The sequence below is a fragment of the Salvelinus namaycush genome, chromosome 24, assembly GCF_016432855.1.
Source record: "Salvelinus namaycush isolate Seneca chromosome 24, SaNama_1.0, whole genome shotgun sequence".
Lineage (NCBI taxonomy): Eukaryota > Metazoa > Chordata > Actinopteri > Salmoniformes > Salmonidae > Salvelinus > Salvelinus namaycush.
The window spans coordinates 37,376,076-37,402,161 of NC_052330.1; the positions used below are offsets into that span (position 1 = coordinate 37,376,076).

Genomic DNA, 26,086 nt, shown 5'->3' on the forward strand with positions numbered 1-26,086 from the left:
CTCCTGCCCCCTCTTGCCTCTCCCCCCTGCCTCCTCCGTCACCCTCCTGCCCCCTCTTGCCTTTCCCCCCTGCCTCCTCCCTCACCCTCCTGCCTTCTCCCCCTGTCTCCCCCCCCCTGCCCCCTCTTGCCTTTCCCCCCTGCCTCCTCCCTCACCCTCCTGCCTTCTCCCCCTGTCTCCCCCCCCCTGCCCCCTCTTGCCTTTCCCCCCTGCCTCCTGCCTTCTCCCCCCCACCTCCCCCCCTGCCTCCTCCCTCACCCTCCTGCCTTCTCCCCCCGCCCTCCCCCCTCACCCTACTGCCTTCTACCCCCCCTGCCTCCTCCCTCCCCCCCTCCTGCCTCCCTCCCTCCCTATCTTCCCTCACCACAAGAGAAATCACATGCTCTTGCTTCTGGTATCATAAAGGACTTCTGGCCACTTCTAAATGAAGGTGTGTTGGCAGCGCTGCTGTAATGTAGCTTCTAGCGCTTCCCCGTCCTCCCGTCTCTCACTCACCCCAATGCTCCCTGTGCTTTTCAGCAGGCAAGCCCCTGGCCATCCCCCCTCCTCCTCCCCCAGCCCCCTCCGTGCCCCTCCACTACCCCCCACCACCAAGACCACCACCCCCAGCCTCTCTTCTCTCTGTCCACCTCCCCAGCCTGGTTGATTTATCTCTCCTGATCCTTCAGCCACTCCGCCTGGCCCCCACCCCACCTGGCCCCCACCCCGCCTGGCCCCCACCCCACCTGGCCCCCAGCCACACCAGTCCCGGCCCACTACGTAAGCGTGAAATAGCCGACGAGGCTGCAACGACTCCAGTGGTTCCAGCGGGCCCCGGCTACAGAGCCACACGGCATTAGCTGGAGTAAACCTTCCTGCCGTCTGTCGTCGCCTGGCGACCGGTGAAAAATGTCCTGTGATTGGCTAATTAATCAGTCAAAAGGGGAGCGATGCGGCCTGTTACTGGTGGGACCGGAGCGGGTGCCCGCAGAGGGCCTGCTGATAAATAGTCTCCCTGCCGATTCATACATCAACAAAAGTTAGTCATTTTTCTAAAGCCCAAGGCTGGCTGTGAAAGGTAGGGAAGGGAGAGGTATCGCCGCCGAATCACAGTTTTCATTTCTCCCTTTCGCTCACTTTATAGATCTTTTTTTGTTGATTGTGGAAAAAGGGACTTCTCTACTCGACTGACAATTTTGTTTTGAAAATGTCTCACTTTTTGAATCTTGTGTCATTTGTGTCTTTGAAGAGAGCGCTCTCCTTTTTTGCTTAGCCTAGTCTTGAACTAACTAAAACGCTTGCTGAATGGAAAAATCTCCAGAATTTCATCTATGTGCGGGAAACCGGCCCCGTGTAGTTCATGCAGATTAGGGGCGGCAGGTACCCTAGTGGTCAGAGCGTTGGGCCAGTAACCGAAAGGGTTGCTAGATCGAATCCCCGAGCTGTCAAGGTAAAAATCTGTCGTTTTGCCCCTGAACAAGGTAGTTACCCCACTGTTCCTAGGCCGTCATTGTAAATACGAATGTGTTCTTCACTGACTTGCCTAGTTTAAATAAAGGTTAAATAAATAAAATATGTCTGGGATATGTTAAGCTGCCTTTTGACTGTTGTTGACCTACCTGCATGTGTCTTACAGACCCGTTGGTTGTTTCAGCACGGTGGGTAAACAGTATACCCCCATAGGGTCATGAATAACACAAAGAAACCCCACTGCTCTGTCTGAATTCATTTCAATACAAATGAGGGTTATAGAGTCTTGGCTAGGCACCTGCATTCCAATATTCATTCTGGCCTTGTTTTCCTCATCCAGCATTATAGGAATTGTGAAAGATATTCAGATTGATATATATATATAGCTTGATGACAGAGCAGGTTAGAATTAACATAAAGGTTGATGGCAACCCCCCCCTCCCAAAAAATAATAAAAAAGATTATTGGACTTTGAAATGGCGAACCCATCCATCATTTTGGACCGATCTGTATTTTTGGGGTAAACGACTACCTGGCATTATCAACGTTTTATCATCATGTAACAGAATATAGAACGCCCATGGTCGACGGTAATGAATAGGTCTAGCAGTTAGTGAGTGAGTAGGCTGGCTGCGTGCATTGGCCTGGTTCTAGGGCCAACTAGGTTCCAGCCAGGCGGCCGGTACAGAGTACTTCTCTTGGGGTTGAGTCGACCTTACTGCCCTCTCCCACTCCCACTCCCTGCTCCGCCACAAAGAGGCCAGGCTCCAGCCCCGTCGCTGGTCACCTGTTGGCTGGTTATTCTGCCCACGCCCGTCCACATGAAGGATCACTCGTCAGTGTGTGTGGGGGGGGAGGGTCCCTGGTGACGTTGACTTAAGAAATAAGGATAAGGACTGGATGGTGTAGGGGTGTGGGGCAGAGCAGGTTGGGGGTTCAGGGACTACGGGCAGAGCGGAGCAGGGTATGGGGCAGATGCTGGCGGTGTGGCAAGAAGGGCGCCTGGGAGCGGACAGGCGGAGTCCACAGAGACGCAGAGCTTGAAAACATCGCTGACGACGCAGAAGCCTTTGTCCTCCAATACAAAACATGTGATTTGTCTACAGCAGAACTACCCAGAGTCCTCCACTACAGTCTACAGCAGAACTACCCAGAGTCCTCCACTACAGTGTTCATTTTAAATCACTAACATAGCAAAGACTTCAGAAACATTTCTAGTGGTATGGCCAACCTAACTATTATGATATAAGAATATTCCCGGTCTAGTGTGTGTAAATTCAGTCCGTCCGGTCCAGGGTCCAGCCCACCCGGTTCAGGGTCCAGTCCGTCTGGCCCAGCCCATCCGGTTCAGTCCATCCGGTCCAGGGTCCAGTCCGTCCGGTCCAGGGTCCAGTCCGTCCGTCCGGTCCAGTCCGTCCGGTCCAGGGTACAGTCCGTCCGGCCCAGGGTCCGGTCCAGGGTACAGTCCGTCCAGTCCAGGGTACAGTCCGTCCAGTCCAGGGTACAGTCCGTACCCAAGCGCTACCCAACAGTGCAGTATTGAATATCAAAACAGTGTAATACATTTTTTATTTACGTTTAACAGGAGAAATTAGAGGAAGCTACAAGGTCAGTGCCAGTACAAAACGTACAATGTGCAGGGATTCTGGGTGAAAGAGGTAGACGTGTACAGGGATTAGGAGAGAGTCACTGCTAGCAGGATTAATAATAATAATAATAATAGTAGTAAACAGTATGGCAGCAGCATAAGTGACTTTGAGTGAGTGTGTGTGTGTGTGTGTGTGTGTGTGTGTGTGTGTGTGTGTGTGTGTGTGTGTGTGTGTAAATGTTAGCACGTATGTGTTAGTGTGAGAGTGTAGGTGTGATAAGTTGATATACATGTAAACAGACTGGTAGCAGGAATATAGAAATACTAATGGTAATATATACATGGAAACAGACTGGTAGTGACTGGTAGCAGGAATATAGAAATACTAATGGTAATATATACAGTTGAAGTCGGAAGTTTACATACACTTAGGTTGGAGTCATTAAAACTCATTTTACAACAACTCCATAAACTTATTGTTAACAAACTATAGTTTTGGCAAGTCGGTTAGGACATCTACTTTGTGCACGACACAATTAATTTTTCCAACAAATTGTTTACAGACAGATTATTTCCCTTATAATTCACTGTATCACAATTCCAGTGGGTCAGAAGTTTACATACACTAAGTTGACTGTGCCTTTAAACAGCTTGGGACATTCCAGAAAATTATGTCACGGCTTTAGAAGCTTCTGATAGGCTACTTGACATCATTTGAGTCAGTTGGAGGTGTACCTGTGGATGTATTTCAAGGCCTACCTTCGAACTCAGTGCCTCTTTGCAAGACCTCAGGAAAAAAATTGGGGACCTCCACAAGTCTGGTTCATCCTTGGGAGCAATTTCCAAATGCCTGAAGGTACCACGTTCATCTGTACAAACAATAGTACGCAAGTATAAACACCATGGGACCACGCAGCCGTCATACCGCTCAGGAAGGAGACGCGCTCTGTCTCCTAGAGATGAACGTATTTGGTGCGAAAGTGCAAATCAATCCCAGAACAACCGCAAAGGACACAGGTACAAAAGTATCTATATCCACAGTAAAACGAGTACTATAATCGACATAACCTGAAAGGCCGCTCAGCAAGGAAGAAGCCACTGCTCCAAAACCGCCATAAAAAAGCCAGACTACGGTTTGCAACTGCACATGGGGACAAAGATTGTACTTTTTGGAGAAATGTCCTCTGGTCTGATGAAACAAAACTAGAACTGTTTGGCAATAATGACCATCGTTATGTTTGGAGGAAAAAGGGGGAGGCTTGCAAGCTGAAGAACACCATCCCAACCGTGAAGCACGGGGGTGGCAGCATCATGTTGTGGGGGTGCTTTGCTGCAGGAGGGACTGGTGCACTTCACAAAATCGATAGCATCATGAAGGCAGCATCAAAATTATGTGGATATATTGAAGCAACTTCTCAAGACATCAGTCAGGAAGTTAAAGCTTGGTCGCAAATGTGTCTTCCAAATGGACAATGACCCCAAGCATGCTTCCAAAGTTGAGGCAAAATGGCTATGCGAGCAACGAGGCCTACAAACCTGACTCAGTTACAGCAGCTCTGTCAGGAGGAATGGGCCAAAATTCACCCAACTTATTGTGGGAAGCTTGTGGAAGGCTACCTGAAACATTTGACCCAAGTTAAACAATTTAAAGACAATGCTACCAAATACTAATTGAGTGTATGTAAACCTCTGACCCACTGGGAATGTGATGAAAGAAATAAAAGCTGAAATAAAAATCTCTCTCTCTATTATTCTGACATTTCACATTCTTCAAATAAAGTGGTGATCCTAACTGACCTAAGACAGGGAATTTTACTAGGATTGAATGTCAGGAATTGTGAAAAACTGAGTTTAAATGTATTTCGCTAAGGTGCATGTAAACTTCCGACTTCAACTGTACATGGAAACAGGGCTGATAGTGACTGGTAGCAGGAATATAGAACTACTTAAAGTAATATACTAAAAACCGTCCTACCTCACTTCTACCAACACGTCTCCTGGCCACTAGGGGGAGCTAATACTAGACCACTTTTATTCGACTCACAGAAACACATACAAGCCCCTCCCTCATCCTCCCTTCAGCAAATCTGACCACGACTCCATACTCATGCTTCCTGTTTACAAACGAAAGCTCAAACAAGAAGTTCCATTTGTGGCCTGCTGGAGGTCATTTTGCAGGGCTCTGGCAGTGCTCCTCATTGCACAAAGGCAGAGGTAGCGGTCCTGCTGCTGGGTTGTTGCCCTCCTACGGCCTCCTCCACGTCTCCTGATGTACTGGCCTGTCTCCTGGTAGCGCCTCCATGCTCTGGACACTACGCTGACAGACACAGCAAACCTTCTTGCCACAGCTCGCATTTATGTGCCATCCTGGATGAGCTGCACTACCTGAGCCACTTGTGTGGGTTGTAGACTCCGTCTCATGCTACCACTAGAGTGAAAGCACCGCCAGCATTCAAAAGTGACCAAAACATCAGCCAGGAAGCATAGGAACTGAGATGTGGTCTGTGGTCACCACCTGCAGAATCACTCCTTTATTGGGGGTGTCTTGCTAATTGCCTATAATTTCCACCTTTTGTCTATTCCATTTGCACAACAGCATGTGAAATTTATTGTCAATCAGTGTTGCTTCCTAAGTGGACAGTTTGATTTCACAGAAGTGTGATTGACTTGGAGTTACATTGTGTTGTTTAAGTGTTCCCTTTATTTTTTTGAGCAGTGTATATATCTACCTCAAATACCTTATTATTATCTATCCTGATGTCTAGTCACTTTACCCTGCCTTCATGTACACATCTACCTCAAATACCTTATTATTATCTATCCTGATGTCTAGTCACTTTACCCTGCCTTCATGTACATATCTACCTCAAATACCTCAGTAGCAGGATAAATACGGTAATATTTACGGTATGGTAATAATCAATAGAGCAGTGTAGGTGTGAGGGGGTGTGTGGCATCAGTAATGAGTATGAGTGAGGGTTTATGTGAGTGAGGGTTTATGTGAGTGAGAGTTTGTGAGTGTGAGTGAGGGTTTATGTGAGTGAGGGTTTATGTGAGTGTGAGTGGCAGTGAAAGTGTGTGTCTGACTGGGTAGAGACTTGTGGATAGGCAGAGTCAGGTAGACGGTGTGCAGAGTCAGGTAGACGGTGTGCAGAGTCAGGTAGACGGTGTGCAGAGTCAGGTAGACGGTGTGCAGAGTCAGGTAGACGGTGTGCAGAGTCAGGTAGACGGTGTGTGTATAGTCAGGTAGACGGTGTGTGTATAGTCAGGTAGACGGTGTGTGTATAGTCAGGTAGACGGTGTGTGTATAGTCAGGTAGACGGTGTGTGTATAGTCAGGTAGACGGTGTGTGTATAGTCAGGTAGACGGTGTGTATAGTCAGGTAGACGGTGTGTAGTCAGGTAGACGGTGTGTAGAGTCAGGTAGACGGAGTGTAGAGTCAGGTAGACGGAGTGTAGAGTCAGGTAGACGGTGTGCAGAGTCAGGTAGACGGTGTGCAGAGTCAGGTAGACGGTGTGCAGAGTCAGGTAGACGGTGTGCAGAGTCAGGTAGACGGTGTGCAGAGTCAGGTAGACGGTGTGCAGAGTCAGGTAGACGGTGTGCAGAGTCAGGTAGACGGTGTGCAGAGTCAGGTAGACGGTGTGCAGAGTCAGGTAGACGGTGTGCAGAGTCAGGTAGACGGTGTGCAGAGTCAGGTAGACGGTGTGCAGAGTCAGGTAGACGGTGTGCAGAGTCAGGTAGACGGTGTGCAGAGTCAGGTAGACGGTGTGCAGAGTCAGGTAGACGGTGTGCAGAGTCAGGTAGACGGAGTGTAGAGTCAGGTAGACGGTGTGCAGAGTCAGGTAGACGGTGTGTGTAGAGTCAGGTAGACGGTGTGCAGAGTCAGGTAGACGGTGTGTGTAGAGTCAGGTAGACGGTGTGTGTAGAGTCAGGTAGACGGTGTGTGTAGAGTCAGGTAGACGGTGTGCAGAGTCAGGTAGACGGTGTGCAGAGTCAGGTAGACGGTGTGCAGAGTCAGGTAGACGGAGTGCAGAGTCAGGTAGACGGAGTGCAGAGTCAGGTAGACGGAGTGCAGAGTCAGGTAGACGGAGTGCAGAGTCAGGTAGACGGAGTGCAGAGTCAGGTAGACGGAGTGCAGAGTCAGGTAGACGGAGTGTAGAGTCAGGTAGACGGAGTGTAGAGTCAGGTAGACGGAGTGTAGAGTCAGGTAGACGGAGTGTAGAGTCAGGTAGACGGAGTGTAGAGTCAGGTAGACGGAGTGTAGAGTCAGGTAGACGGAGTGTAGAGTCAGGTAGACGGAGTGTAGAGTCAGGTAGACGGTGTGTAGAGTCAGGTAGACGGTGTGTAGAGTCAGGTAGACGGTGTGTAGAGTCAGGTAGACGGAGTGTAGAGTCAGGTAGACGGAGTGTAGAGTCAGGTAGACGGAGTGTAGAGTCAGGTAGACGGTGTGCAGAGTCAGGTAGACGGTGTGCAGAGTCAGGTAGACGGAGTGTAGAGTCAGGTAGACGGTGTGTAGAGTCAGGTAGACGGAGTGTAGAGTCAGGTAGACGGAGTGTAGAGTCAGGTAGACGGAGTGTAGAGTCAGGTAGACGGAGTGTAGAGTCAGGTAGACGGTGTGTAGAGTCAGGTAGACGGAGTGTAGAGTCAGGTAGACGGTGTGCAGAGTCAGGTAGACGGTGTGCAGAGTCAGGTAGACGGTGTGCAGAGTCAGGTAGACGGTGTGCAGAGTCAGGTAGACGGTGTGCAGAGTCAGGTAGACGGTGTGCAGAGTCAGGTAGACGGTGTGCAGAGTCAGGTAGACGGTGTGCAGAGTCAGGTAGACGGTGTGCAGAGTCAGGTAGACGGTGTGCAGAGTCAGGTAGACGGTGTGCAGAGTCAGGTAGACGGAGTGTAGAGTCAGGTAGACGGTGTGCAGAGTCAGGTAGACGGTGTGCAGAGTCAGGTAGACGGAGTGTAGAGTCAGGTAGACGGAGTGTAGAGTCAGGTAGACGGAGTGTAGAGTCAGGTAGACGGAGTGTAGAGTCAGGTAGACGGTGTGCAGAGTCAGGTAGACGGTGTGCATAGTCAGGTAGACGGAGTGCATAGTCAGGTAGACGGAGTGCATAGTCAGGTAGACGGAGTGTATAGTCAGGTAGACGGAGTGCAGAGTCAGGTAGACGGTGTGCAGAGTCAGGTAGACGGTGTGCAGAGTCAGGTAGACGGTGTGCAGAGTCAGGTAGACGGTGTGCAGAGTCAGGTAGACGGTGTGCAGAGTCAGGTAGACGGAGTGTAGAGTCAGGTAGACGGTGGTCAGGTAGACGGTGTGTAGAGTCAGGTAGACGGTGTGTAGAGTCAGGTAGACGGAGTGTAGAGTCAGGTAGACGGAGTGTAGAGTCAGGTAGACGGAGTGTAGAGTCAGGTAGACGGAGTGTAGAGTCAGGTAGACGGAGTGTAGAGTCAGGTAGACGGAGTGTAGAGTCAGGTAGACGGAGTGTAGAGTCAGGTAGACGGAGTGTAGAGTCAGGTAGACGGAGTGTAGAGTCAGGTAGACGGAGTGTAGAGTCAGGTAGACGGTGTGTAGAGTCAGGTAGACGGTGTGTAGAGTCAGGTAGACGGTGTGTAGAGTCAGGTAGACGGAGTGTAGAGTCAGGTAGACGGAGTGTAGAGTCAGGTAGACGGAGTGTAGAGTCAGGTAGACGGAGTGTAGAGTCAGGTAGACGGAGTGTAGAGTCAGGTAGACGGAGTGTAGAGTCAGGTAGACGGAGTGTAGAGTCAGGTAGACGGTGTGCAGAGTCAGGTAGACGGTGTGCAGAGTCAGGTAGACGGTGTGCAGAGTCAGGTAGACGGTGTGCAGAGTCAGGTAGACGGTGTGCAGAGTCAGGTAGACGGTGTGCAGAGTCAGGTAGACGGTGTGTAGAGTCAGGTAGACGGTGTGTGTAGAGTCAGGTAGACGGAGTGTAGAGTCAGGTAGACGGAGTGTAGAGTCAGGTAGACGGAGTGTAGAGTCAGGTAGACGGAGTGTAGAGTCAGGTAGACGGAGTGTAGAGTCAGGTAGACGGAGTGTAGAGTCAGGTAGACGGAGTGTAGAGTCAGGTAGACGGAGTGTAGAGTCAGGTAGACGGAGTGTAGAGTCAGGTAGACGGTGTGTAGAGTCAGGTAGACGGTGTGTAGAGTCAGGTAGACGGAGTGTAGAGTCAGGTAGACGGAGTGCAGAGTCAGGTAGACGGAGTGTAGAGTCAGGTAGACGGAGTGTAGAGTCAGGTAGACGGAGTGCAGAGTCAGGTAGACGGTGTGCAGAGTCAGGTAGACGGTGTGCAGAGTCAGGTAGACGGTGTGCATAGTCAGGTAGACGGTGTGCAGAGTCAGGTAGACGGTGTGTAGAGTCAGGTAGACGGTGTGTAGAGTCAGGTAGACGGTGTGTGTAGAGTCAGGTAGACGGTGTGTGTAGAGTCAGGTAGACGGAGTGTAGAGTCAGGTAGACGGAGTGTAGAGTCAGGTAGACGGAGTGTAGAGTCAGGTAGACGGAGTGTAGAGTCAGGTAGACGGAGTGTAGAGTCAGGTAGACGGTGTGTAGAGTCAGGTAGACGGTGTGTAGAGTCAGGTAGACGGTGTGTAGAGTCAGGTAGACGGAGTGTAGAGTCAGGTAGACGGAGAGTAGAGTCAGGTAGACGGAGTGTAGAGTCAGGTAGACGGAGTGTAGAGTCAGGTAGACGGAGTGTAGAGTCAGGTAGACGGAGTGTAGAGTCAGGTAGACGGTGTGTAGAGTCAGGTAGACGGTGTGCAGAGTCAGGTAGACGGTGTGCAGAGTCAGGTAGACGGTGTGCAGAGTCAGGTAGACGGTGTGCAGAGTCAGGTAGACGGTGTGCAGAGTCAGGTAGACGGTGTGCAGAGTCAGGTAGACGGTGTGCAGAGTCAGGTAGACGGTGTGCAGAGTCAGGTAGACGGTGTGCAGAGTCAGGTAGACGGTGTGCAGAGTCAGGTAGACGGTGTGCAGAGTCAGGTAGACGGTGTGCAGAGTCAGGTAGACGGTGTGCAGAGTCAGGTAGACGGTGTGCAGAGTCAGGTAGACGGTGTGTAGAGTCAGGTAGACGGTGTGTAGAGTCAGGTAGACGGAGTGTAGAGTCAGGTAGACGGTGTGCAGAGTCAGGTAGACGGTGTGCAGAGTCAGGTAGACGGTGTGCAGAGTCAGGTAGACGGTGTGCAGAGTCAGGTAGACGGTGTGCAGAGTCAGGTAGACGGAGTGTAGAGTCAGGTAGACGGTGTGCAGAGTCAGGTAGACGGTGTGCAGAGTCAGGTAGACGGTGTGCAGAGTCAGGTAGACGGAGTGTAGAGTCAGGTAGACGGAGTGTAGAGTCAGGTAGACGGAGTGTAGAGTCAGGTAGACGGTGTGCAGAGTCAGGTAGACGGTGTGCAGAGTCAGGTAGACGGTGTGCAGAGTCAGGTAGACGGTGTGCAGAGTCAGGTAGACGGTGTGCAGGGTCAGGTAGACGGTGTGCAGAGTCAGGTAGACGGAGTGTAGAGTCAGGTAGACGGTGTGCAGAGTCAGGTAGACGGTGTGTAGAGTCAGGTAGACGGTGTGTAGAGTCAGGTACACGGAGTGTAGAGTCAGGTAGACGGAGTGTAGAGTCAGGTAGACGGTGTGCAGAGTCAGGTAGACGGTGTGCAGAGTCAGGTAGACGGAGTGTAGAGTCAGGTAGACGGTGTGCAGAGTCAGGTAGACGGTGTGCAGAGTCAGGTAGACGGTGTGCAGAGTCAGGTAGACGGTGTGCAGAGTCAGGTAGACGGTGTGCAGAGTCAGGTAGACGGTGTGTAGAGTCAGGTAGACGGTGTGTAGAGTCAGGTAGACGGTGTGTAGAGTCAGGTAGACGGTGTGTAGAGTCAGGTAGACGGAGTGTAGAGTCAGGTAGACGGTGTGTAGAGTCAGGTAGACGGTGTGCAGAGTCAGGTAGACGGTGTGCAGAGTCAGGTAGACGGAGTGTAGAGTCAGGTAGACGGAGAGCAGAGTCAGGTAGACGGTGTGTAGAGTCAGGTAGACGGTGTGTAGAGTCAGGTAGACGGAGTGTAGAGTCAGGTAGACGGAGTGTAGAGTCAGGTAGACGGAGTGTAGAGTCAGGTAGACGGAGTGTAGAGTCAGGTAGACGGAGTGTAGAGTCAGGTAGACGGAGTGCAGAGTCAGGTAGACGGAGTGTAGAGTCAGGTAGACGGAGTGTAGAGTCAGGTAGACGGAGTGTAGAGTCAGGTAGACGGAGTGTAGAGTCAGGTAGACGGTGTGCAGAGTCAGGTAGACGGAGTGTATAGTCAGGTAGACGGTGTATGTATAGTCAGGTAGACGGAGTGTAGAGTCAGGTAGACGGTGTGTAGAGTCAGGTAGACGGTGTGTAGAGTCAGGTAGACGGTGTGTAGAGTCAGGTAGACGGTGTGTATAGTCAGGTAGACGGAGTGTAGAGTCAGGTAGACGGTGTGTAGAGTCAGGTAGACGGTGTGTGTATAGTCAGGTAGACGGAGAGCAGCCGTTCTTAGCCATTTAACTTACAGCCTGGGGGGATAGAAGCTGTTTAGGAGCCTGTTGGTCTGAGCCTAGGTGCACCAGTTCCATGTGCTGTTAGTGTAGAACAGCTTTCTAGATCGGTGCCTTATGCCCCATTGGCTGTGTTAGTAATTTGTTACTAACAAGACGAAAAATGAACGATGAAAAAATATATATATACTTTTATTTTTCTTACCCAATGAACTGTAGTTCCTGTTTGGGTTAGTAAAGCAGGAGGTGCTTGTGGTGTGGACCGCATTGTTTAGCAGTCAGAGTGTGTGTGTGTGTGTGTGTGTGTGTGTTTGGGCACAGTGTTGTGTTTGTTGTGAAGGCTAGGAGCTCTAATTTGCTCTCAGATTGCAACTAATTGCACGAAACAAAAAAGGACAGCCTCTCAGAGTGTGTCCATTGACAGGGCCCTACGAGAACAACAGCGTGTCAAGTGACCCCCCCCCCCCCCCCACACACCCACCCACCCACCCAACCACCCACCCACCCACAAGCTCTCTTCGGCTGCACCCACCAAACTGAGCCAACTCTCTGACACATACAGATTAGCCTCGGGGTAACAGAGAGAAAGAGAAAGCGTCTGTCTCTTGGTTACTGGTTTAAAATGCAATGCAAAGGGGGTAAGGTAATTACAGACACGGAGATGCAGCTAACAGCCTAACGACGATCATCGAGATCCCATTGGTCGGTTACACACACGTCTAAATCACTGCCTCTTTGATCTAATAAATCACAGAGGGTAATGTAAACACTGAGGAGTATTTTTTTGTCTGTAATAAAGCCCGTTTGTGGGGAAAACTCATCCCGACTTGCTGGGCCTTGGCTCCCCAGTGTCTGCGCTTATGCCCTCCCAGGCCCACCCATGGCCGTGCCCCTGGCCAGTCATGTGAAATCCATAGATTAGGGCCTAATGAATTTATTTCAATTGACTGATTGCCTTATATGAACTGTAACTCAGTAAAATCTTGTAAATTGTTGCGTTACGTACAGTACCAGTCAAAAGTTGACACTCATTCCAGGGTTTTCATTTTCTTTGGTTACTACATGATTCCATATGTGTTATTTCATAGTTTTGATGTCTTCACTATTATTCTACAATGTAGAAAATAGTGAACATTTAAAATAAACCTTGAACTGCACTGTTGGTTTAAGGGCTTGTCAGTAAGCATTTCACGGTAAAGTCTACACTTGTTGTATTCGGCGCATGTGACAAATAAAGTTTGATTTGAATGAGTAGGTGTCCAAACTTTTGACTGGTACTGTAAATGTGTGTATATATATATATATATATATATATATATATATATATATATATATATAAAATATTATATACACATACATACACACAAATACAAAAACAATCATTGTACTCACAAATAAAACATCACAAATCACCCAGAAAAACAGTTACATTCTTCCACAAATAATACCCCAATTAATACTTTAATTTGCCCGTAAGTCACTAGAACTGCATTTTGAATTTTGTTCCAGCAATACGGTGCATTGAAACTAAAAGCTGATTAACCTAGCTCTGTGGAGACCCTCGGAACCTCAAGAGTTAACCGATCCCGTCGACGGGTTAGGCAACTCAGGTGTCCCGCCCCGTCGACGGGTTAGGCAACTCAGGTGTCCCGCCCCGTCGACGGGTTAGGCAACTCAGGTGTCCCGCCCCGTCGACGGGTTAGGCAACTCAGGTGTCCCGCCCCGCCGACGGGTTAGGCAACTCAGGTGTCCCGCCCCGCCGACGGGTTAGGCAACTCAGGTGTCCCGCCCCGCCGACGGGTTAGGCAACTCAGGTGTCCCGCCCCGCCGACGGGTTAGGCAACTCAGGTGTCCCGCCCCGCCGACCGGTTAGGCAACTCAGGTGTCCCGCCCCGCCGACCGGTTAGGCAACTCAGGTGTCCCGCCCCGCCGACCGGTTAGGCAACTCAGGTGTCCCGCCCCGTCGACCGGTTAGGCAACTCAGGTGTCCCGCCCCGTCGACCGGTTAGGCAACTCAGGTGTCCCGCCCCGTCGACCGGTTAGGCAACTCAGGTGTCCCGCCCCGTCGACGGGTTAGGCAACTCAGGTGTCCCGCCCCGTCGACGGGTTAGGCAACTCAGGTGTCCCGCCCCGCCGACGGGTTAGGCAACTCAGGTGTCCCGCCCCGCCGACGGGTTAGGCAACTCAGGTGTCCCGCCCCGCCGACGGGTTAGGCAACTCAGGTGTCCCGCCCCGCCGACCGGTTAGGCAACTCAGGTGTCCCGCCCCGTCGACCGGTTAGGCAACTCAGGTGTCCCGCCCCGTCGACCGGTTAGGCAACTCAGGTGTCCCGCCCCGTCGACCGGTTAGGCAACTCAGGTGTCCCGCCCCGTCGACCGGTTAGGCAACTCAGGTGTCCCGCCCCGTCGACCGGTTAGGCAACTCAGGTGTCCCGCCCCGTCGACCGGTTAGGCAACTCAGGTGTCCCGCCCCGTCGACCGGTTAGGCAACTCAGGTGTCCCGCCCCGTCGACCGGTTAGGCAACTCAGGTGTCCCGCCCCGTCGACCGGTTAGGCAACTCAGGTGTCCCGCCCCGTCGACCGGTTAGGCAACTCAGGTGTCCCGCCCCGTCGACCGGTTAGGCAACTCAGGTGTCCCGCCCCGTCGACCGGTTAGGCAACTCAGGTGTCCCGCCCCGCCGACGGGTTAGGCAACTCAGGTGTCCCGCCCCGCCGACGGGTTAGGCAACTCAGGTGTCCCGCCCCGCCGACGGGTTAGGCAACTCAGGTGTCCCGCCCCGTCGACGGGTTAGGCAACTCAGGTGTCCCGCCCCGTCGACGGGTTAGGCAACTCAGGTGTCCCGCCCCGCCGACGGGTTAGGCAACTCAGGTGTCCCGCCCCGTCGACGGGTTAGGCAACTCAGGTGTCCCGCCCCGTCGACGGGTTAGGCAACTCAGGTGTCCCGCCCCGCCGACGGGTTAGGCAACTCAGGTGTCCCGCCCCGTCGACGGGTTAGGCAACTCAGGTGTCCCGCCCCGTCGACGGGTTAGGCAACTCAGGTGTCCCGCCCCGTCGACGGGTTAGGCAACTCAGGTGTCCCGCCCCGTCGACGGGTTAGGCAACTCAGGTGTCCCGCCCCGTCGACGGGTTAGGCAACTCAGGTGTCCCGCCCCGTCGACGGGTTAGGCAACTCAGGTGTCCCGCCCCGTCGACGGGTTAGGCAACTCAGGTGTCCCGCCCCGTCGACCGGTTAGGCAACTCAGGTGTCCCGCCCCGTCGACCGGTTAGGCAACTCAGGTGTCCCGCCCCGTCGACCGGTTAGGCAACTCAGGTGTCCCGCCCCGTCGACCGGTTAGGCAACTCAGGTGTCCCGCCCCGTCGACCGGTTAGGCAACTCAGGTGTCCCGCCCCGTCGACCGGTTAGGCAACTCAGGTGTCCCGCCCCGTCGACCGGTTAGGCAACTCAGGTGTCCCGCCCCGTCGACGGGTTAGGCAACTCAGGTGTCCCGCCCCGTCGACGGGTTAGGCAACTCAGGTGTCCCGCCCCGCCGACGGGTTAGGCAACTCAGGTGTCCCGCCCCGCCGACGGGTTAGGCAACTCAGGTGTCCCGCCCCGTCGACGGGTTAGGCAACTCAGGTGTCCCGCCCCGTCGACGGGTTAGGCAACTCAGGTGTCCCGCCCCGTCGACGGGTTAGGCAACTCAGGTGTCCCGCCCCGTCGACGGGTTAGGCAACTCAGGTGTCCCGCCCCGTCGACGGGTTAGGCAACTCAGGTGTCCCGCCCCGTCGACGGGTTAGGCAACTCAGGTGTCCCGCCCCGTCGACGGGTTAGGCAACTCAGGTGTCCAGCCCCGTCGACGGGTTAGGCAACTCAGGTGTCCCGCCCCGTCGACGGGTTAGGCAACTCAGGTGTCCCGCCCCGTCGACGGGTTAGGCAACTCAGGTGTCTCGCCCCGTCGACGGGTTAGGCAACTCAGGTGTCCCGCCCCGTCGACGGGTTAGGCAACTCAGGTGTCCCGCCTCGTCGACGGGTTAGGCAACTCAGGTGTCCCGCCCCGTCGACGGGTTAGGCAACTCAGGTGTCCCGCCCCGTCGACGGGTTAGGCAACTCAGGTGTCCCGCCTCGTCGACGGGTTAGGCAACTCAGGTGTCCCGCCCCGCCGACGGGTTAGGCAACTCAGGTGTCCCGCCCCGTCGACGGGTTAGGCAACTCAGGTGTCCCGCCCCGTCGACGGGTTAGTTAGTTACTTTAACAGCAAAGGTTCCATTCTAAATTCAAATCTGTTGCTGATGGACCTCATGAGCTGGACTGGTCTGACTGCTCTCTGTGTTTTGATATGAAATCCACATCACCCACTAATTAACTTATCATTTTTTTGCAGGTTTTGAGAGAAATATTTATACATTACTATCTTTAAAATGTAATTATGACATCGCCAATGAATATATAGCACCATTTTAGATTTCACCCCCCCCCCCCATCTCATAACCAAATGGTTTTGACCGTTTAGAAGTTTTTACGGAGTGAAGTTGTCTTTCCCCCCCCCCCGCAGTGGTTTTACCCAATCATCTTCCAGAGGACACAATCCTATTTCTCACCAAAAACAGATTAATGGCAAAAGAAGCAAATACCATACGCTGTACAGGCCTAACTGAAGGAAAAGTGTTGGGGGGGGGGGTACGCGCCGGTTCTTCTGTCCTCCCACGCCAGGCCTATGAGGGATGGTCAGGCGACCCTTCTCTCCTCATCAGGGACAGACAGCTGGGTCGAGCGGCTCTGATCCATACACCACGGCTATCGCCAGATTTATTATCAGGACAGGACAATGAGGCCACAGTCACATAATTAACCAACCTCCCCAATACTGGCCAGACATTATTGGAAGATGGTCAGTAATGCTGGCTGCCTAATTCATTATTATTATTTTTTAATAACTAAGTTTCTGTCCGTGTTTGAACTGACCTGGGACCAACAGGCAAATTGGAGGAATTAGATGGATCTCAGATGTATTCTGACAATTATGTAGTTTTAAGTACAACCTTACAGTACTTTATCTTTCTGTAGTATGAACCTAGTGTGCCACACACACACACACACACACACACACACACACACACACACACACACACACACCACAGCTCACAGCTCTCACACACACATCACAGCTCACACACATCACAGCTCACACACATCACATCACAGCTCACACACACACATCACAGCTCACACACACACATCACAGCTCACACACACACATCACAGCTCACACACACACATCACAGCTCACACACACACACCACAGCTCACACACACACACCACAGCTCACACACACACACCACAGCTCACACACACACCACAGCTCACACACCACAGCTCACACACCACAGCTCACACACCACAGCTCACACACACACACACACATCACAGCTCACACACACACACACACAGCTCACATTAACACGTTGGCCTTGTCACGGGGGGGGGGGGGGGGGTTGTTTCACAATGCTCCCCGACACACAAAATGTCTGCCATAGAATGAAACAAGCCCGGTCTCATCCCCATGACCCCGTCTTGATCCCATAACACATCAAAAACCCCGGTCTCATCCCCATGACCCCGTCTTGATCCCATAACACATCAAAAACCCCGGTCTCATCCCCATGACCCCGTCTTGATCCCATAACACATCAAAAACCCCGGTCTCATCCCCATGACCCCGTCTTGATCCCATAACACATCAAAAAACCCGGTCTCATCCCCATGACCCCGTCTTGATCCCATAACACATCAAAAACCCCGGTCTCGTCCCCATGACCCCGTCTTGATCCCATAACACATCAAAAACCCCGGTCTCATCCCCATGACCCCGTCTTGATCCCATAACACATCAAAACCCTCGGTCTCATCCCCATGACCCCGTCTTGATCCCATAACACATCAAAAACCCCGGTCTCATCCCCATGACCCCGTCTTGATCCCATAACACATCAAAAACCCCGGTCTCATCCCCATGACCCCGTCCTGATCCCATAACACATCAAAAACAAACAGTCCTCTTTCCTTTACTGACTTCATCTTCTAATCATCCCTCCTTAATTAATCCCATTAAGGAGTTTAATGTTACGGCCGATACGTCCTCCATCTATCATCTCTATCCTGAATCAATACTGAACAACACAGCAGCAGAGACCACAACAAGGTAAACTCAGCCATGTAACCATACATCCACGTAGCCATACATCCACGTGGCCATACATCCACGTAGCCATACATCCACGTAGCCATACATCCACGTAGCCATACATCCACGTAGCCATACATCCACGTAGCCATACATCCACGTGGCCATACATCCACGTGGCCATACATCCACGTGGCCATACATCCACGTAGCCATACATCCACGTAGCCATACATCCACGTAGCCATACATCCACGTAACCATACATCCACGTAGCCATACATCCACGTAACCATACATCCACGTAGCCATACATCCATGTAGCCATACATCCATGTAACCATACATCCATGTAGCCATACATCCATGTAACCATACATCCATGTAGCCATACATCCATGTAGCCATACATCCATGTGGCCATACATCCATGTGGCCATACATCCATGTGGCCATACATCCATGTGGCCATACATCCATGTGGCCATACATCCATGTGGCCATACATCCATGTGACCATACATCCATGTGGCCATACATCCACGTAGCCATACATCCACGTAACCATACATCCACGTAGCCATACATCCACGTAACCATACATCCACGTAGCCATACATCCACGTAGCCATACATCCACGTAGCCATACATCCATGTAACCATACATCCATGTAGCCATACATCCATGTAGCCATACATCCATGTAACCATACATCCATGTAGCCATACATCCATGTAGCCATACATCCATGTGGCCATACATCCATGTGGCCATACATCCATGTGGCCATACATCCATGTGGCCATACATCCATGTGGCCATACATCCATGTGACCATACATCCATGTGGCCATACATCCATGTAGCCATACATCCATGTGGCCATACATCCATGTAGCCCTACATCCATGTGGCCATACATCCATGTGGCCATACATCCATGTGGCCATACATCCATGTGACCATACATCCATGTAACCATGTAGCCATACATCCATGTGGCCATACATCCATGTGGCCATACATCCATGTGGCCATACATCCATGTGGCCATACATCCATGTGGCCATACATCCATGTGGCCATACATCCATGTAGCCATACATCCATGTAGCCATACATTCATGTAGCCATACATCCATGTGGCCATACATCCATGTGGCCATACATCCATGTGGCCATACATCCATGTGGCCATACATCCATGTAGCCATACATCCATGTAGCCATACATCCATGTGGCCATACATCCATGTAGCCATACATCCATGTAGCCATACATCCATGTGGCCATACATCCATGTAGCCATACATCCATGTGGCCATACATCCATGTAGCCATACATCCATGTGGCCATACATCCATGTGGCCATACATCCATGTGACCATGTGGCCATACATCCATGTGACCATGTAGCCATACATCCATGTGGCCATACATCCATGTGACCATGTAGCCATACATCCATGTAGCCATACATCCATGTAACCATGTAGCCATACATCCATTTGACCATACATCCATGTAGCCATACATCCATGTAGCCATACATCCATGTAGCCATACATCCATGTAACCATGTAGCCATACATCCATGTAACCATGTAGCCATACATCCATGTAGCCATACATCCATGTAACCATACATCCATGTGGCCATACAGCCATGTGGCCATGTGACCATGCGGCCATGTGACCATGCAGCCATACATCCATGTGACCATGTGGCCATACATCCATGTGACCATACATCCATGTGACCATACATCCATGTGGCCATACATCCATGTGGCCATACATCCATGTGGCCATACATCCATGTGGCCATACATCCATGTGACCATGTAGCCATACATCCATGTGGCCATACAGCCATGTAACCATACATCCATGTAGCCATACATCCATGTAGCCATACATCCATGTAACCATACATCCATGTGGCCATGTAGCCATACATCCATGTGGCCATGTAGCCATACATCCATGTGGCCATGTAGCCATACATCCATGTGGCCATACAGCCATGTAACCATACATCCATGTGGCCATACATCCATGTAACCATACATCCATGTAGCCATGCAGCCATGTAACCATACATCCATGTAGCCATGCAGCCATGTGACCATACATCCATGTAACCATACATCCATGTGACCATACATCCATGTGACCATGTAGCCATACATCCATGTGGCCATACATCCATGTAGCCATACATCCATGTAGCCATACATCCATGTGACCATGTAGCCATACATCCATATGACCATACATCCATGTGGCCATACATCCATGTGGCCATACAGCCATGTAACCATACATCCATGTGACCATGTGGCCATACATCCATGTGGCCATACATCCATGTGGCCATGTAGCCATACATCCATGTGACCATGTAGCCATACACCCATGTGGCCATACATCCATGTGGCCATACATCCATGTGGCCATACAGCCATGCAGCCATGTGACCATGCAGCCATGTGACCATGCAGCCATGTGACCATATGGCAATACATCCATGTAGCCATACATCCATGCAGCCATGTGACCATGCAGCCATGTGACCATATGGCAATACATCCATGTAACCATACATCCATGTGACCATACATCCATGTGACCATACATCCATGTGACCATGTAGCCATACATCCATGTGACCATGTAGCCATACATCCACGTGACCATGTAGCCATACATCCATGTGGCCATACAGCCATGTAACCATGTAGCCATACATCCATGCAGCCATACAGCCATGTGGCCATACATCCAAGTGACCATGTAGCCATACATCCATGTGGCCATACATCCATGTGGCCATACATCCATGTAGCCATACATCCATGTGACCATACATCCATGTGGCCATACATCCATGTGACCATACATCCATGTGACCATGTAGCCATACATCCATGTGGCCATACATCCATGTGGCCATACATCCATGTGACCATGTGGCCATACATCCATGTAGCCATACATCCATGTGGCCATACATCCATGTGGCCATACATCCATGTGGCCATACAGCCATGTAACCATACATCCATGTGACCATACATCCATGTGGCCATACAGCCATGTGACCATGTGACCATACATCCATGTGACCATACAGCCATGTAACCATACATCCATGTGGCCATACATCCATGTGGCCATACAGCCATGTGACCATGTAGCCATACATCCATGTGGCCATACATCCATGTGACCATACATCCATGTAACCATACAGCCATGTGACCATACAGCCATGTGACCATACAGCCATGTGACCATGTAGCCATACATCCATGTAGCCATACATCCATGTGGCCATACATCCATGTAACCATACATCCATGTGACCATGTGGCCATACATCCATGTGACCATGTAGCCATACATCCATGTGGCCATACATCCATGTGGCCATACATCCATGTGGCCATACAGCCATGTAACCATGTAGCCATACATCCATGCAGCCATACAGCCATGTGACCATGCAGCCATGTGACCATATGGCAATACATCCATGTAACCATACATCCATGTGACCATACATCCATGTGACCATGTAGCCATACATCCATGTGACCATGTAGCCATACATCCACGTGACCATGTAGCCATACATCCATGTGGCCATACAGCCATGTAACCATGTAGCCATACATCCATGTAGCCATGCAGCCATACAGCCATGTGGCCATACATCCAAGTGACCATGTAGCCATACATCCATGTGGCCATACATCCATGTGGCCATACATCCATGTGACCATGTAGCCATACATCCATGTGACCATACATCCATGTGGCCATACATCCATGTGGCCATACATCCATGTGGCCATACATCCATGTGACCATGTAGCCATACATCCATGTGGCCATACATCCATGTGGCCATACATCCATGTGGCCATACATCCATGTGGCCATACAGCCATGTAACCATACATCCATGTGACCATACATCCATGTGGCCATACAGCCATGTGACCATGTGACCATACATCCATGTGACCATACAGCCATGTAACCATACATCCATGTGACCATACATCCATGTGGCCATACAGCCATGTGGCCATGTAGCCATACATCCATGTGACCATACATCCATGTGGCCATACATCCATGTGACCATACAGCCATGTGACCATGTAGCCATGTGACCATGTAGCCATACATCCATGTAGCCATACATCCATGTGGCCATACATCCATGTGGCCATACAGCCATGTAACCATACATCCATGTGACCATGTGGCCATACATCCATGTGACCATGTAGCCATACATCCATGTGGCCATACAGCCATGTGACCATGTAGCCATACATCCATGTGGCCATTAAGCCATACAACCATGTAGCCATACATCCATGTAGCCATACATCCATGTAACCATGTAGCCATACATCCATGGACAGAGGATATTTTATAGTGAACATTTCATTCAAGGTTTTAATCAAAGCCTTTCTCTATGCTAGAAGACAGTTGTCGTTAACATCATCGCTAACGGCAACACAGAGTGGAGAGTCAAGCGCGCCCACACACACACACACACACAAACACACACCAGGTTTCAGAAAGTTGGTGGTAAATGGTATATCATTAATGCATTTTTGTCATGTCTTGTGATTACCTCGAGCAAAAAAAAATTAAAAATCAATACATATTTGTCGAATTCTATTTTAATGTCTGGATTCAGTGATTCCACGTCCACGTTCTCCGTAACGCAGATTTTAAAAGGGCCCTAATTAGCGCACTATATAGTGAATAAGGTTTCATTTAGGACGGCCCTCTAACGACCTGGCTTTGGCTCTAGGAGGGGTCACGGGACAGGGGGCAGGGGACGAGACGGTGGTGGTGTTGCCAGTGAGTTGTAGGGTTAGATGTAGATAAGGGCTGGTTCGGGTTTCAGTCACTACGTTGTATCTGTATTGCAGATTACTTTATAACAACACGACTTATTGGGACTATATAGGGTCTTACCTCTTCCTGGTCCTCGGCCATCCGCTTCGTCCCCCTCTTCCCAAAGATACAGGCCAGGTCTGTCTGGCTGCGGCTGGACAAGTCCTTCCCTAGAAGGAGCAAGTTAGGGTTAGATACAGAGAGAGAGGAGTCTATAAGGCTGAGGTATTACAGACAGAGAGAGGAGAGGTGTTCTATAAGGCTGAGGTATTACATTAGACAGAGAGAGGAGAGGTGTTCTATAAGACTGAGGTATTACATTAGACAGAGAGAGGAGAGGTGTCTATAAGACTGAGGTATTACATTAGACAGAGAGGAGAGGTGTTCTATAAGGCTGAGGTATTACATTAGACAGAGAGAGGAGAGGTGTTCTATAAGGCTGAGGTATTACATTAGACAGAGAGAGGAGAGGTGTTCTATAAGACTGAGGTATTACATTAGACAGAGAGAGGAGAGGTGTCTATAAGACTGAGGTATTACATTAGACAGAGAGAGGAGAGGTGTCTATAAGACTGAGGTATTACATTAGACAGAGAGAGGAGAGGTGTTCTATAAGGCTGAGGTATTACATTAGACAGAGAGAGGAGAGGTGTTCTATAAGGCTGAGGTATTACATTAGACAGAGAGAGAGGAGAGGTGTTCTATAAGGCTGAGGTATTACATTAGACAGAGAGAGAGGAGAGGTGTTCTATAAGGCTGAGGTATTACATTAGACAGAGAGAGGAGAGGTGTCTATAAGACTGAGGTATTACATTAGACAGAGAGAGGAGAGGTGTTCTATAAGGCTGAGGTATTACATTAGACAGAGAGAGAGGAGAGGTGTTCTATAAGGCTGAGGTATTACATTAGACAGAGAGAGGAGAGGTGTTCTATAAGGCTGAGGTATTACATTAGACAGAGAGAGGAGAGGTGTTCTATAAGGCTGAGGTATTACATTAGACAGAGAGAGAGGAGAGGAGAGGTGTTCTATAAGACTGAGGTATTACATTAGACAGAGAGAGGAGAGGTGTTCTATAAGGCTGAGGTATTACATTAGACAGAGAGAGAGGAGAGGTGTTCTATAAGGCTGAGGTATTACATTAGACAGAGAGAGGAGAGGTGTTCTATAAGGCTGAGGTATTACATTAGACAGAGAGAGGAGAGGTGTTCTATAAGGCTGAGGTATTACATTAGACAGAGAGAGGAGAGGTGTTCTATAAGGCTGAGGTATTACATTAGACAGAGAGAGAGGAGAGGTGTTCTATAAGGCTGAGGTATTACATTAGACAGAGAGAGGAGAGGAGAGGTGTCTATAAGGCTGAGGTATTACATTAGACAGAGAGAGAGGAGAGGTGTTCTATAAGGCTGAGGTATTACATTAGACAGAGAGAGGAGAGGTGTTCTATAAGGCTGAGGTATTACATTAGACAGAGAGAGGAGAGGTGTTCTATAAGGCTGAGGTATTACATTAGACAGAGAGAGGAGAGGTGTTCTATAAGGCTGAGGTATTACATTAGACAGAGAGAGAGGAGAGGTGTTCTATAAGGCTGAGGTATTACATTAGACAGAGAGAGAGGAGAGGTGTTCTATAAGGCTGAGGTATTACATTAGACAGAGAGAGAGGAGAGGTGTTCTATAAGGCTGAGGTATTACATTAGACAGAGAGAGAGGAGAGGTGTTCTATAAGGCTGAGGTATTACATTAGACAGAGAGAGGAGAGGAGAGGTGTCTATAAGGCTGAGGTATTACATTAGACAGAGAGAGAGGAGAGGTGTCTATAAGGCTGAGGTATTACATTAGACAGAGAGAGAGGAGAGGTGTTCTATAAGGCTGAGGTATTACATTAGACAGAGAGAGAGGAGAGGAAAGGTGTTCTATAAGACTGAGGAATTACATTAGACAGAGAGAGGAGAGGTGCTCTATAAGGCTGAGGTATTACATTAGACAGAGAGAGAGGAGAGGTGTTCTATAAGACTGAGGTATTACATTAGACAGAGAGAGAGGAGAGGTGTTCTATAAGGCTGAGGTATTACATTAGACAGAGAGAGAGGAGAGGTGTTCTATAAGGCTGAGGTATTACATTAGACAGAGAGAGAGGAGAGGTGTTCTATAAGGCTGAGGTATTACATTAGACAGAGAGAGTAGAGGTGTTCTATAAGGCTGAGGTATTACATTAGACAGAGAGAGGAGAGGTGTTCTATAAGGCTGAGGTATTACATTAGACAGAGAGAGGAGAGGTGTTCTATAAGGCTGAGGTATTACATTAGACAGAGAGAGAGAGGAGAGGTGTTCTATAAGACTGAGGTATTACATTAGACAGAGAGAGAGAGGAGAGGTGTTCTATAAGACTGAGGTATTACATTAGACAGAGAGAGTAGAGGTGTTCTATAAGGCTGAGGTATTACATTAGACAGAGAGAGGAGAGGTGTTCTATAAGGCTGAGGTATTACATTAGACAGAGAGAGGAGAGGTGTTCTATAAGGCTGAGGTATTACATTAGACAGAGAGAGAGAGGAGAGGTGTTCTATAAGACTGAGGTATTACATTAGACAGAGAGAGAGAGGAGAGGTGTTCTATAAGACTGAGGTATTACATTAGACAGAGAGAGGAGAGGTGTTCTATAAGACTGAGGTATTACATTAGACAGAGAGAGAGAGGAGAGGTGTTCTATAAGACTGAGGTATTACATTAGACAGAGAGAGGAGAGGTGTTCTATAAGGCTGAGGTATTACATTAGACAGAGAGAGGAGAGGTGTTCTATAAGGCTGAGGTATTACATTAGACAGAGAGAGGAGAGGTGTCTATAAGGCTGAGGTATTACATTAGACAGAGAGAGGAGAGGTGTTCTATAAGGCTGAGGTATTACATTAGACAGAGAGAGGAGAGGTGTTCTATAAGGCTGAGGTATTACATTAGACAGAGAGAGGAGAGGTGTTCTATAAGGCTGAGGTATTACATTAGACAGAGAGAGGAGAGGTGTCTATAAGGCTGAGGTATTACATTAGACAGAGAGAGGAGAGGTGTCTATAAGGCTGAGGTATTACATTAGACAGAGAGAGGAGAGGTGTCTATAAGGCTGAGGTATTACATTAGACAGAGAGAGGAGAGGTGTTCTATAAGGCTGAGGTATTACATTAGACAGAGAGAGGAGAGGTGTTCTATAAGGCTGAGGTATTACATTAGACAGAGAGAGGAGAGGTGTTCTATAAGGCTGAGGTATTACATTAGACAGAGAGAGGAGAGGTGTCTATAAGGATGAGGTATTACATTAGACAGAGAGAGGAGAGGTGTTCTATAAGGCTGAGGTATTACATTAGACAGAGAGAGGAGAGGTGTTCTATAAGGCTGAGGTATTACATTAGACAGAGAGAGGAGAGGTGTTCTATAAGGCTGAGGTATTACATTAGACAGAGAGAGGAGA

At 50.0% G+C, this 26,086-nt stretch overlaps 1 protein-coding gene across 2 annotated transcripts in view; it reads right to left on the bottom strand.

The window, feature by feature from the left end:
• The window catches only part of pinx1 (PIN2 (TERF1) interacting telomerase inhibitor 1), a 71,769-nt gene that overhangs the window by 17,749 nt on the left and 27,934 nt on the right, over positions 1-26,086 (bottom strand). For both annotated transcript variants that reach the window (XM_038962543.1, XM_038962542.1), the window contains one exon: positions 22,708-22,796. In XM_038962543.1, the coding sequence (XP_038818471.1) occupies positions 22,708-22,796 (89 nt within the window). The remainder of the gene's footprint in view (positions 1-22,707; positions 22,797-26,086) is intronic.